At 62.0% G+C, this 13929-nt stretch overlaps 1 protein-coding gene across 11 annotated transcripts in view; it reads right to left on the bottom strand.

The window, feature by feature from the left end:
- The window catches only part of LOC308058616 (immunoglobulin lambda-1 light chain-like), a 38184-nt gene that overhangs the window by 22586 nt on the left and 1669 nt on the right, over nucleotides 1–13929 (bottom strand). For 5 of the 11 annotated variants that reach the window (XM_080374658.1, XM_080374659.1, XM_080374645.1 and 2 more), the window contains exon 1: nucleotides 1017–1077. In XM_080374658.1, the coding sequence (XP_080230784.1) occupies nucleotides 1017–1062 (46 nt within the window). In that variant the 5' untranslated portion in view covers nucleotides 1063–1077. Of the gene's footprint in view, nucleotides 1–1016; nucleotides 1078–2644; nucleotides 2929–3063; nucleotides 3139–5577; nucleotides 5694–6591; nucleotides 6653–8033; nucleotides 8212–8942; nucleotides 9062–9965; nucleotides 10029–12025; nucleotides 12087–13929 lie in introns of those variants that run through there. The other 6 variants (XM_080374646.1, XM_080374651.1, XM_080374650.1 and 3 more) reach the window with 6 other exon arrangements.

Here is a 13929-nt window from a genome sequence, read left to right on the forward strand (position 1 = left end):
GAGGGGAGAGGAGAGAGGAAAAAAGATGAGGGTTACCCAGGGCCCCAGGAGCACAGTCCTGATGGGGCTTCCCTGCCCACAAGCCCATGGATGGGACAGCCTGGGTGCAGCCCCGAGCCCAGGCTCCCCCTGAGGGGTGGCTGTAGCCACAGTCTAGACCCTGTCCCTGCCTGTTGCCCCTCGAGGCACACCTCTCATCCCTGTCACTGAGACAGGGCAGCCCAGGGGAATGGCCCGCTGTGGGCACCCAGCATTGGCGGAAGCCTGGAGACACCCCTGCCCATGCTCCAGGTGGGACCATGGCCAGGCCAGCAGCCAGGGGTTACAGGGCAGGGAGTCCCCAGTAGGTGAGACTCTGTAGGGAGACCATGTGTGACACAGGGAAAGGGGAATCACCAGCACAGCATAGGCACAGAGGGGAGGTGGCATCAGGGCAGAGTTGCAGTCAAAGCCCCACAAAGTAACAGCCTCGAAAGCCACAAATCCCAAGGGTCCAAACTACCTACACTCCACACCTCTTTGCCACTCAGGGGAAGGTGCAGCAAAGAACAGTAAGAAAAAATTAAACTCAGCACCACCAAGACAATGACCAGCACCGCTGCTGCTGTCCCAGCCACCACAGAAATAGACGGCCTCGTCCTCGGCTTGGACCCCAGTGATGGTTAACGTGGCCGTGGAGCCGGACAAGGATCCAGAGAATCATGAAGGGATGCCCGAGGGTCTGTATAAGGTAGCATGGATCACAGTGACAGGGACATTCTGCTGGTACCAGTCTTCCGTAGCCATAGCTACTGCTACTCCCGGAGCAGGTGATCTGGACGGTTTGTCCCAGGCTGGCTGACACGGAGGGCGGCTGAGTCAGCGCTGCCTGGACCAGGGAACCTGCAGAGGGAGAGGAGAGAGGGGAGAAGACAAGGGTCAGCCAGGGCCCCACGAGCACAGCCCTGCCCGGGCAGCAGCGCGGCGGCCCTGTGCCCAAAGGCCCCGGCCGGGCACAGCGACTCTGGCCATGGCACCTGTGCCGTGGGCGAGCACCGCGAGGAGGAGAGGGAGCCAGGCCATGGTGCGATCCCAGCAGCTCCGTGTCCCCACCACGATGGGGCTGTGACATGGACCCCAGCTCCCTTTTAAGCCCCCGCCCGCCCGGGGCACGGCCCCTCCATGCAAATCTGACCCCGCGCTCTCGCCTGGGTCCTGCCCGCACCTCCCCCCACCGCCCTGCCCGCTCCACGCCCAGCCCCACCACCCCACAAGCAGCGGGGATTGTCCCCGGCACAGAGCAGAGACACGTCCCAGCCCACAGCCCAAAACGTCACCAGCACGGACACCCCCATTCCCGCCCTGGCCAAGCGGCCACAGGGCCGAGGGGTGCGGGAGAGCTGGGCTGCTGGAGGCGGGGGCGTCAGGCAGTGCCCCCAGCACCAACATCCCCCACCGTGGGGAGCAGATGAGCCGCTGCCTGTGCTGGGGATGGAAGGAGAAGCCCTTGTCCAGGCTCTTGGCACTGCCGTGCATTTCTGCGGTCCAGCTGGGCCCACCTAGGCTCTCCCATGGGGAGTGGGCTGGGAAAAGCCCCATTTACATCCCTCTGAGATCCTCAGCTGAACGTTCTTGGTGACCGATGAGCACCTGGGACCTTGACGTGGCGCGGGCAGGGGGAGCGGGGCGCGTCGGGGAGCGCACAGGAGCCCTGGTCCCTGAGGGCTGCAGGGTGCTTGGTGCAGCCCAGCGGTGCCCCCCTGGCCCCAGCCCATGGCACGTGGCCCCCCACCCCACCGCACGGTTGTCCCCGCCCCAAGCCTGGCCCTGGCACACACCTTCACGCCCAGCCCTCGTCCCCTGCCCCGGCTCCCTCAGGTTGACACAGGAAAGGCCACCGCTCAAGACAAGCGACACCGACAGACACAGAGGAGCCAACACCTTTGTCCCCAGTGCTAGTCCCGGTCCCGGGGTCCCGCAGCAGGATGGGGACGGGGCCAGGGTGCGGGGCAGCCCTTTGCTGTCACAGGGCTGCCATGGGACACTGCCCAGGGCCAGGGGCTTCCCAGGGGCCAGAGGTACAAAGAGCCAGCGGTGCAGAGCCTGCGGGCTGCTCCTGCGGCGCGGCAGAACAGCCCCCAGGCAGCCCTGCTCTGCCCCGGCAGCCTCACGCGTGGCCCTGGAGCTGCTGCGCCCGTGGGAAACGGCCCTTGCCAGCGTTGGCAGGGGAAACTTTGGCCCAGCTGCCCGGCCCTTGGCATGTTCCCACTTGTCAGTGCTGAGCCCACCGCTCCAGCAGCGCTGAAGCCCCTGGGGTGATGCCCAGGGAATCCTGGCATGGCTGCGCTGGGCGCAGGGCAGGGCAGGGAGGCAGCTGGCAGCGCCCTGCGTGCCAACCGGGGAGCCCAGGGGCAACTCAGCCCTGCAGCATGGGGCAGGGACAGGGCTGCTGGGGGTCATCTCCTCCCCACATGGCAGGGGCCGGGCACAGACCTGGGGCTCTGGGACAGCTGAGCTGGGACACCAGGCACAGCCATCTGCAGCACAAGACAGGGCCATGGTGGGGACCTGCCCAACATGAAACGGGGACAGCAGAGATGCCCAGCTGGCTCCGGCTGTGCCAGGAGGTTTTTGTATCACTTCCCCATTGCTCTGTTTCACCGTGCCAGCATTGCTGCTGCCGTCCCAGCTACCACAGAAATAGACGGCCTCGTCCTCGGCTTGGACCCCAGTGATGGTTAACGTGGCCGTGGAGCCAGACTGGGATCCAGAGAATCGAGAAGGGATGCCCGAGGCTATGTACTTTGTCCAGTAGATCACAGTGACAGGGCCAGTGCCAGGGACCTTCTGCTGGTACCAGCCATAGTAGCTGCTGTCCACCCCGGAGCAGGTGATCTGGACAGTTTGTCCCAGGCTGGCTGACACGGAGGGTGGCTGAGTCAGCGCTGCCTGGACCCGGAGAACCTGCAGAGGGAGAGGGGAGAGGGGAGAAGACAAGGGTCAGCCAGGGCCCCACGAGCACAGCCCTGCCCGGGCAGCAGTGCGGCGGCCCTGTGCCCAAAGGCCCCGGCCGGGCACAGCGACTCTGGCCATGGCACCTGTGCCGTGGGCGAGCACCGCGAGGAGGAGAGGGAGCCAGGCCATGGTGCGATCCCAGCAGCTCCGTGTCCCCACCACGATGGGGCTGTGACATGGACCCCAGCTCCCTTTTAAGCCCCCGCCCGCCCGGGGCACGGCCCCTCCATGCAAATCTGACCCCGTGCTCTCGTCTGGGTCCTGCCCGCGCCTCCCCCCACCGCCCTGCCCGCTCCACGCCCAGCCCCACCACCCCACAAGCAGCGGGGATTGTCCCCGGCACAGAGCGGAGACACGTCCCAGCCCACAGCCCAAAACGTCACCAGCACGGACACCCCCATTCCCAGCCCTGGCCAAGCGGCCACAGGGCCGAGGGGTGTGGGAGAGCTGGGCTGCTGGGGGCAGGCGGCACTCACAGCTCCCAGGGACGGGGCTGGGACGATGCCAGCCGCCAGCACTCCCCACCCCACTCTCAGCATCTTTCCCTCCTATGGGAGTCCCAGACCCCACACCGATCTTGTTCGTTCCTCCCTTCCCCAGTGTACCTGGGCCCCCTCATCGCTGCTCTTCCACCTTCTCTTGCAACAACCATGTAGTGCTGCCCCTTGCACCAACCCTGCCTGGGGCTTCTGGGGCCAAGTGGCCAGCCGCCCCATGGCACAGAGGGCCCATGGGCTGTGAGGACACAAAGTTGCACAGGAGCCAGAAAAGCACCTGTGGGCTGCGTTAGCACGAGCGTTGCCAGAAGCCAGGGAGAGGATCCTTCCCCTTGCCTCAGCACCCTGAGACACAGCCCAGCGCTGTGTCAGCTCTGGGCTCCCCAGCCAGGTATGGGGAGGGATGGGCACAAGACCCATGAAGGGCTCTGAGGATGATGAGGGGCTCAGAGCATCATTGTGTGGAGAGAGACAGCATGAGCTGGGGTGGCTGAGCCAGAGGTGGGGAGTCTCAGGGGCATCTTATCAACATTATAAATATCTCCGGGGGGCAGGTAAGGAGATGGAGCTAGGCTCCTCTCAGAGGTGTCTGCTTACAGCACAAGGAGCAACAGGCACAGGTTGAAACACAGGAAAATCTGCTTAAATGTAGCAAACCCTTTTTTCTTTTGCAAGGGCAGTCAGACCCTGGAACGGCTTGCCCACAGAGCTGTGAAGTCTCCATCCTTGGAGATATTCAAAACTCAACCTGGACAGGCTGTGGACAACCTGCAGTAGCCAACCCAGCTTCAAGCAGGCGGTGGGATGAGATGATCTCCAGAGACACCTCCAGCCTCAGCAATGCTGGGGGTGTCCCCAGCAAGGGCAGCAGGCGGCACCCGAGGGACCCTGGGGCAACAGGGGGTTTGTGCTGCCCTACCCCAGTGCTGGGAGTGCAGCGACCTTCCTCAGCACTGGTGCCCCAGCTGGCTCTGTAAGACACAGCCTTCTCCTCCTCAGCTTGGACTCCAGCACTGGGTAACGTGGCCATGGAGAGTGAAATGTGCCCAAGTGCTTGTCCTGGTTTTGGCTGGGATAGAGTTATATTTTCTTCTTAGTAGCTGGTGCAGTGCTGTGTTTTGTATTTGGTGTGAGAATAGTGTTGATAACAGATGGGTTTAGGTGTTGTCAAGTAATGTTTATACTAAGTCAAGGAATTTTCGGTTCCTCAGGCCATGCCAGTGAGAAGGCTGGAAGGGCACATGAAGCCGGGAGGGGACACAGCCAGGACAGCTGACCTGAACTAGCCAAAGGAATATCCCACACCATGGGACGTCATGCTCAGTATATAAACTGGGGGCAGTTGGCCAGGGCCTGACCATTGCTGCTGGGGAACTGGCTGGGCATCTGTCAGTGGGTGTGAGCAGCTGTAACATGCCTCACCTGTGCTTATTTTCCTTTCCATTTGGATTTTGTTACTCTCTCCTTCTCCCTCCTTTTCATCATAATTACTGTTGTTACTATTATTACTGTTAGCAGTAGCAGTAGTATTATGTTATTATATTTTTTTATTATTTCAGTTATTAAAGTGTTCTTATCTCAACCCTAGGCTTTTAGATTCCTTCCCAATTCTCCTCCCCATCTCCCTGGGGAGGGCAGAGTGAGCAAGCAGCTGTGCAGTACTTAATTATCAGCTGGGGTTAAACCACAACACTGCCACTCATGCCCTCCCCAAATGACAGGGGACAGATCTGGGGCTCTCTGGGACAGCTGAGCTGGGACACCAGGCACAGCCACCTGCAGCACAGGGCAGGGCCATGGCGGGGACCTGCCCAACATCAAACAGGACAGTAGAGACTTCTGAGTGGCCCCTGTGTTGGCGGGAGTATTTAGTATCACTTCCCCAATGCTGTTTCCCGTGGCAGGTGGCAGCAGCATAGCTGCCGTCCCAGCTAGCACAGTAATAGACGGCCTCGTCCTCGGCTTGGACCCCAGTGATGGTTAACGTGGCCGTGGAGCCAGACTTGGAGCCGGAGAATCGTGAAGGGATGCCCGAGGGTCTCTTGTCATTAGCATAGATCACAGTGACAGGGCCAGTGCCAGGGACCTTCTGCTGGTACCAGCCATAGCTACCACTACCCCCAGAGCAGGTGATCTGGACGGTTTGTCCCGGGTTGGCTGACACGGAGGGCGGCTGAGTCAGCGCTGCCTGGACCAGGGAACCTGCAGAGGGAGAGGAGAGAGGGGGGAAGACAAGGGTCAGTCAGGGCCCCACGAGCACAGCCCTGCCCGGGCACCGGGACAGGGAATGTCAAAGGCAGAGAAGACTGGACCCAGTTGCAATCAATGGGCAAATCTGGGGAGCGAAGCCCAGCCCAGCACATCCCAGCACAGAGGCAGCTCTGGCAGCAGCAGCAGGACACGGTCAGCAGTAGCAAGAGGCACTGGCATGGCACACAAGGCCACACTGTGAGAACTTTGTAGGGACCAGGACAATGGTCCCCAGCCACAAGGTCACCTCCAGTTCTCTGGGATGTGAAAGGAACAACATTCACAGCCATGGCCATGCAGATGGGACAGGAACCTGCACCAGCTCCAAAGCCTTGCTCAGCCTTGAAGGAGAAGGGAAGAAAATTTCCAATTTGGATTGCTCTGTAGCTCACAGCCCACATCTCTCTGTGTGATTACACCAGCATCAATGCTGCTGTCGTAGCCACCACAGAAATAGACGGCCTCGTCCTCAGCTTGGACCCCAGTGATGGTTAACGTGCCCGTGGAGCCAGACTTGGATCCGGAGAATCGCGAAGGGATGCCCGAGGGTCTCTTGTTGCTCTCATAGATCAGAGTGACAGGAGCAGTGCCAGGTTTTGGGTCATGCAAACCAACATACTCATTGCTGCTGCTGCTGCTACCGCCAGAGCAGGTGATCCGGACAGTTTCTCCTGGGTTGGCTGACACGGAGGGCGGCTGAGTCAGCGCTGCCTGGACCAGGGAACCTGCAGAGGGAGAGGGGAGAGGGGAGAAGACAAGGGTCAGCCAGGGCCCCATGAGCACAGGGCACCAGCGAATGTCCACTGTGCCCAAAGGCCCCGGCCGGGCACAGCGACTCTGGCCATGGCACCTGTGCCGTGGGCGAGCACCGCGAGGAGGAGAGGGAGCCAGGCCATGGTGCGATCCCAGCAGCTCTGTGTCCCCACCACGATGGGGCTGTGACATGGACCCCAGCTCCCTTTTAAGCCCCCGCCCGCCGGGGCACGGCCCCTCCATGCAAATCTGACCCCGCGCTCTCGCCTGGGTCCTGCCCGCACCTCCCCCCACCGCCCTGCCCGCTCCACGCCCAGCCCCACCACCCCACAAGCAGCGGGGATTGTCCCCGGCACAGAGCGGAGACACGTCCCAGCCCACAGCCCAAAACGTCACCAGCACTGACACCCCCATTCCCAGCCCTGGCCAAGCGGCCACAGGGCCGAGGGGTGCGGGAGAGCTGGGCTGCTGGAGGCAGGAGGCACTCACAGCTCCCAGGGACGGGGCTGGGACGATGCCAGCCGCCAGCACTCCCCACCCCACTCGCAGCATCTTTCCCTCCTATGGGTGTCCCAGGCACCTAAGACACCCTCTCGTTCTGCTGCTTCTCTGCCCTGCCTCTTCCTCTGCCAGCCCAGGCCCACCATTCCAGACCTTTGCTCTTCTCTTCCTTGGCACCTGCTCCCCAGCACAATGGGAGCCATCTGGCACCAGCCCCAGGGCTCCAGCAGTGCCTCCTCATGAGCTGGTCACAAGCCCAATGGGCTGGCACCAGGCAGACACAGCCAGAGCCGGGACAGCGCAGGGGCTCTGCTCACAGCTGTCGGGACAGCCCCTGGCCAGCCCTTCTCCAACCCAGGGCACAGGGTCGTCCCCACCCTCAGTGGCACGGTGCCCAGCCCAAGTGTAGCTGCATCCAAGGGAAATGACCACTTGGCATGACCCCTCCCTGTCCCCAACGCCGCCTGCCCCGGGGGGGCCGGGGCACAGAGAGCCCAGCAGGCGCAGATGGGGCAGGGCTGCGGTGGGCTGTCTCCCTGCGGGCGGCACGGAGGGCACCTGCTGGAGCACAGCACGTGCCCCATGGCAGAGGCTGCCTCACAGGCACATGTGCTGCTCCAACAGTGCGTCCAAGCTGCAGCTGCAGCAGCAGCAGGTGGCACCTGAGGGGCGCTGGGGTAACAGCAGGTTTGTATCTCAGGGAGTCACCATGACCCTGGTCTGCACTGGTCTCCCACCCAGCACAATAAGAGGCAGCATCTGCCTTGGCTTGGACCCCATCAATGGGTACTGTGGCCATGGGGAGTGGAACATTCCCAAGTGCCACACATACCCTCCCCAAATGACAGGGGACAGTCAAAGATGTGGGGCTCTCTGGGACAGCTGAGCTGGGACACCAGGCACAGCCATCTGCAGCACAGGGCAGGGCCATGGCGGGGACCTGCCCAACATGAAACGGGGACAGCAGAGATGCCCAGCTGGCTCCGGCTGTGCCAGGAGGATTTTGTATCACTTCCACATTGCTCCATTTCACCATGTCAGCACTGATGCTGCTGTCCCAGTTAGCACAGTAATAGACGGCCTCGTCCTCAGCTTGGACCCCAGTGATGGTTAATGTGCCCGTGGAGCCAGACTTGGAGCCGGAGAATCGTGAAGGGATGCCCGAGGGTCTGTTGTTGTTCCAGTAGATTACAGTGACAGGGGCAGTGCCAGGCACCTTTTGCTGGTACCACCCATAAGGATTGTTGCTACCGCTGGAGCAGGTCCTGGTGGTTTGTCCCAGGGACATGGACACTGGGAGCAGCTAAACCAGAGCCATGTGAGAGCAAGGAGCTGAGGCAGAAGCTCTCCCTGCCCAGCTGCAGAGCCCAAGGCTCCCAAGGGTGGCAAATCCCATGCACCCAGGGCAGCTGCAATGCCACACAGCCCTGGGCAAGACTCAGCCTGGAGGACCAGAAATGTAGCAAAGCTTTTCTTGGGCAGCTCTACAGGTTGCAGCTCCTAACGGTGGCCGAGGCTCTTCTGCCCACCATGTTGATATTGTGTAGCCGGGATGAGCCCAGAAAGGGCACCTCTGGCACCAGGGCCCCACCACTGGGGACATAGTCACAGCCCTGACACAAAAGACACAAAGAGAAGGGGATTGGGAATGAGAAGGGGAAACCGCAAATCTGGAGGGAAATCCCTGCCAGGCTGAGAGGAAGGAGGAGATAAAACCAGCCTCTTTGAAACTCAAGGTCTCACTTGCCTGTGGCACATCGTCACCATGATATCAGCATAGCTGCTGTCCCAGCCACCACAGTAATAGACGGCCTCATCCTCGGCTTGGACCCCAGTGATGGTTAACGTTGCCGTGGAGCCAGACGTGGATCCGGAAAACCGAGAAGGGATGCCTGAGGGTCTCTTGTCATTCCGGTAGATCACAGTGACAGGGCCAGTGCCAGGGACCTTCTGCTGGAACCAGCCATACCAGCCGCTGCTACCCCCAGAGCAGGTGATCTGGACGGATTGTCCTGGGTTGGCTGACACGGAGGGTGGCTGAGTCAGCGCTGCCTGGACCAGGGAACCTGCAGAGGGAGAGGGGAGAGGGGAGAAGACAAGGGTCAGCCAGGGCCCCACGAGCACAGCCCTGCCCGGGCACCGGGACAGGGAATGTCAAAGGCAGAGAAGACTGGACCCAGTTGCCATCAATGGGTAAATCTGAGGAGCGGAGCCCAGCCCAGCACATCCCAGCACAGAGGCAGCTCTGGCAGCAGCAGCAGGACACGGTCAACAGTAGCAAGAGGCACTGGCATGGCACACAAGGCCACACTGTGAGAACTTTGTAGGGACCAGGACAATGGTCCCCAGCCACAAGGTCACCTCCACTTCTCTGGGATGTGAAAGGAACAACATTCACAGCCATGGCCATGCAGAAGGGACAGGAACCTGCTTCAGACCCACGGCCAAAGCTCTGCTCAGCCAGGAGGGTGAAGGGTAGAAAACCTTCCTCTGACTTTGGAATCTGTGTCTCACTTCCTATTACTCCTTGTCACCAGACACCATAGCCACCGCTGCTGCTGTCGTAGCCACCACAGAAATAGACGGCCTCGTCCTCGGCTTGGACCCCAGTGATGGTTAACGTGCCCGTGGAGCCAGACGTGGATCCAGAGAATCGTGAAGGGATGCCCGAGGGTCTTTATAAGTTAGCATGGATCACAGTGACAGGGACCTTCTGCTGATACCAGTCCTCCATAGCCATAGCCACTGCTACTCCCGGAGCAGGTGATCTGGATGGTTTGTCCTGGGTTGGCTGACACGGAGGGCGGCTGAGTCAGCGCTGCCTGGACCAGGGAACCTGCAGAGGGAGAGGGGAGAGTGGAGAAGACAAGGGTCAGCCAGGGCCCCACGAGCACAGCCCTGCCCGGGCAGCAGCGCGGGGGCCCTGTGCCCAAAGGCCCCGGCCGGGCACAGCGACTCTGGCCATGGCACCTGTGCCGTGGGCGAGCACCGCGAGGAGGAGAGGGAGCCAGGCCATGGTGCGATCCCAGCAGCTCCGTGTCCCCACCACGATGGGGCTGTGACATGGACCCCAGCTCCCTTTTAAGCCCCCGCCCGCCCGGGGTACGGCCCCTCCATGCAAATCTGACCCCGCGCTCTCGCCTGGGTCCTGCCCGCACCTCCCCCCACCGCCCTGCCCGCTCCACGCCCAGCCCCACCACCCCACAAGCAGCGGGGATTGTCCCCGGCACAGAGCAGAGACACGTCCCAGCCTACAGCCCAAAACGTCACCAGCACGGACACCCCCATTCCCGCCCTGGCCAAGCGGCCACAGGGCCGAGGGGTGCGGGAGAGCTGGGCTGCTGGGGGCGGGGGCGTCAGGCAGTGCCCCCAGCACCAGCATCCCCCACTTTGGGAGCAGATGAGCCGCTGCCTGTGCTGGGGATGGAAGGAGAAGCCCTTGTCCAGGCTCTTGGCACTGCTGTGCATTTCTGGGGTCCAGCTGGGCCCACCTAGGCTCTCCCATGGGGAGTGGGCTGGGAAAAGCCCCATTTACATCCCTCTGAGATCCTCAGCTGAACGTTCTTGGTGACCGATGAGCACCTGGGACCTTGACGTGGCGCGGGCAGGGGGAGCGCGGTGCGTTGGGGAGCGCACAGGAGCCCTGGTCCCTGAGGGCTGCAGGGTGCTTGGTGCAGCCCAGCGGTGCCCCCCTGGCCCCAGCCCATGGCACGTGGCCCCCCACCCCACCGCACCGTTGTCCCTGCCCAAAGCCTGGCCCTGGCACACACCTTCACGCCCAGCCCTCGTCCCCCACCCTGGCTCCCTCAGGGTGACACAGGAAAAGTCACCGCTCAAGACAAGCGACACCGACAGACACAGAGGAGCCAACACCTTTGTCCCCAGCGCTAGTCCCGGTCCCGGGGTCCCGCAGCAGGATGGGGACGGGGCCAGGGTGCGGGGCAGCCCTTTGCTGTCACAGGGCTGCCATGGGACACTGCCCAGGGCCAGGGGCTTCCCAGGGGCCAGAGGTACAAAGAGCCAGCGGTGCAGAGCCTGCGGGCTCCTCCTGCGGCGCGGCAGAACAGCCCCCAGGCAGCCCTGCTCTGCCCCGGCAGCCTCACGCGTGGCCCTGGAGCTGCTGCGCCCGTGGGAAACGGCCCTTGCCAGCGTTGGCAGGGGAAACTTTGGCCCAGCTGCCCGGCCCTTGGCATGTTCCCACTTGTCGGTGCTGAGCCCACCGCTCCAGCAGCGCTGAAGCCCCTGGGGCGATGCCCAGGGAATCCTGGCACGGCTGCGCTGGGCGCAGGGCAGGGCAGGGAGGCAGCTGGCAGCGCCCTGCGTGCCAACCGGGGAGCCCAGGGGCAACTCAGCCCTGCAGCATGGGGCAGGGACAGGGCTGCTGGGAGTCATCTCCTCCCCACGTGGCAGGGGCCGGGCACAGACCTGGGGCTCTGGGACAGCTGAGCTGGGACACCAGGCACAGCCATCTGCAGCACAAGACAGGGCCATGGCGGGGACCTGCCCAACATGAAACGGGGACAGCAGAGATGCCCAGCTGGCTCCGGCTGTGCCAGGAGGTTTTTGTATCACTTCCCCATTGCTCTGTTTCACCGTGCCAGCATTGCTGCTGCCGTCCCAGCTACCACAGAAATAGACGGCCTCGTCCTCGGCTTGGACCCCAGTGATGGTTAACGTGGCCGTGGAGCCAGACTTGGATCCAGAGAATCGTGAAGGGATGCCTGAGGCTATGTACTTTGTCCAGTAGATCACAGTGACAGGGCCAGTGCCAGGGACCTTCTGCTGGTACCAGCCATAGTAGCTGCTGTCCACCCCGGAGCAGGTGATCTGGACAGTTTGTCCCAGGCTGGCTGACACGGAGGGTGGCTGAGTCAGCGCTGCCTGGACCCGGAGAACCTGCAGAGGGAGAGGGGAGAGGGGAGAAGACAAGGGTCAGCCAGGGCCCCACGAGCACAGCCCTGCCCGGGCAGCAGCGCGGGGGCCCTGTGCCCAAAGGCCCCAGCCGGGCACAGCGACTCTGGCCATGGCACCTGTGCCGTGAGCGAGCACCGCGAGGAGGAGAGGGAGCCAGGCCATGATGCGATCCCAGCAGCTCTGTGTCCCCACCACGATGGGGCTGTGACATGGACCCCAGCTCCCTTTTAAGCCCCCGCCCGCCCGGGGCACGGCCCCTCCATGCAAATCTGACCCCGTGCTCTCGTCTGGGTCCTGCCCGCGCCTCCCCCCACCGCCCTGCCCGCTCCACGCCCAGCCCCACCACCCCACAAGCAGCGGGGATTGTCCCCGGCACAGAGCGGAGACACGTCCCAGCCTACAGCCCAAAACGTCACCAGCACGGACACCCCCATTCCCAGCCCTGGCCAAGCGGCCACAGGGCCGAGGGGTGTGGGAGAGCTGGGCTGCTGGGGGCAGGCGGCACTCACAGCTCCCAGGGACGGGGCTGGGACGATGCCAGCCGCCAGCACTCCCCACCCCACTCTCAGCATCTTTCCCTCCTATGGGAGTCCCAGACCCCACACCGATCTTGTTCGTTCCTCCCTTCCCCAGTGTACCTGGGCCCCCTCATCGCTGCTCTTCCACCTTCTCTTGCAACAACCATGTAGTGCTGCCCCTTGCACCAACCCTGCCTGGGGCTTCTGGGGCCAAGTGGCCAGCCGCCCCATGGCACAGAGGGCCCATGGGCTGTGAGGACACAAAGTTGCACAGGAGCCAGAAAAGCACCTGTGGGCTGCGTTAGCACGAGCGTTGCCAGAAGCCAGGGAGAGGATCCTTCCCCTTGCCTCAGCACCCTGAGACACAGCCCAGCGCTGTGTCAGCTCTGGGCTCCCCAGCCAGGTATGGGGAGGGATGGGCACAAGACCCATGAAGGGCTCTGAGGATGATGAGGGGCTCAGAGCATCATTGTGTGGAGAGAGACAGCATGAGCTGGGGTGGCTGAGCCAGAGGTGGGGAGTCTCAGGGGCATCTTATCAACATTATAAATATCTCCGTGGGGCAGGTAAGGAGATGGAGCTAGGCTCCTCTCAGAGGTGTCTGCTTACAGCACAAGGAGCAACAGGCACAGGTTGAAACACAGGAAAATCTGCTTAAATGTAGCAAACCCTTTTTCTTTTGCAAGGGCAGTCAGACCCTGGAACGGCTTGCCCACAGAGCTGTGAAGTCTCCATCCTTGGAGATATTCAAAACTCAACCTGGACAGGCTGTGGACAACCTGCAGTAGCCAACCCAGCTTCAAGCAGGCGGTGGGATGAGATGATCTCCAGAGACACCTCCAGCCTCAGCAATGCTGGGGGTGTCCCCAGCAAGGGCAGCAGGCGGCACCCGAGGGACCCTGGGGCAACAGGGGGTTTGTGCTGCCCTACCCCAGTGCTGGGAGTGCAGCGACCTTCCTCAGCACTGGTGCCCCAGCTGGCTCTGTAAGACACAGCCTTCTCCTCCTCAGCTTGGACTCCAGCACTGGGTAACGTGGCCATGGAGAGTGAAATGTGCCCAAGTGCTTGTCCTGGTTTTGGCTGGGATAGAGTTATATTTTCTTCTTAGTAGCTGGTGCAGTGCTGTGTTTTGTATTTGGTGTGAGAATAGTGTTGATAACAGATGGGTTTAGGTGTTGTCAAGTAATGTTTATACTAAGTCAAGGAATTTTCGGTTCCTCAGGCCATGCCAGTGAGAAGGCTGGAAGGGCACATGAAGCCGGGAGGGGACACAGCCAGGACAGCTGACCTGAACTAGCCAAAGGAATATCCCACACCATGGGACGTCATGCTCAGTATATAAACTGGGGGCAGTTGGCCAGGGCCTGACCATTGCTGCTGGGGAACTGGCTGGGCATCTGTCAGTGGGTGTGAGCAGCTGTAACATGCCTCACCTGTGCTTATTTTCCTTTCCATTTGGATTTTGTTACTCTCTCCTTCTCCCTCCTTTTCATCATAATTAC

Source organism: Falco punctatus, assembly GCF_963210335.1.
Source record: "Falco punctatus genome assembly, chromosome: 1".
NCBI classification, from domain to species: domain Eukaryota; kingdom Metazoa; phylum Chordata; class Aves; order Falconiformes; family Falconidae; genus Falco; species Falco punctatus.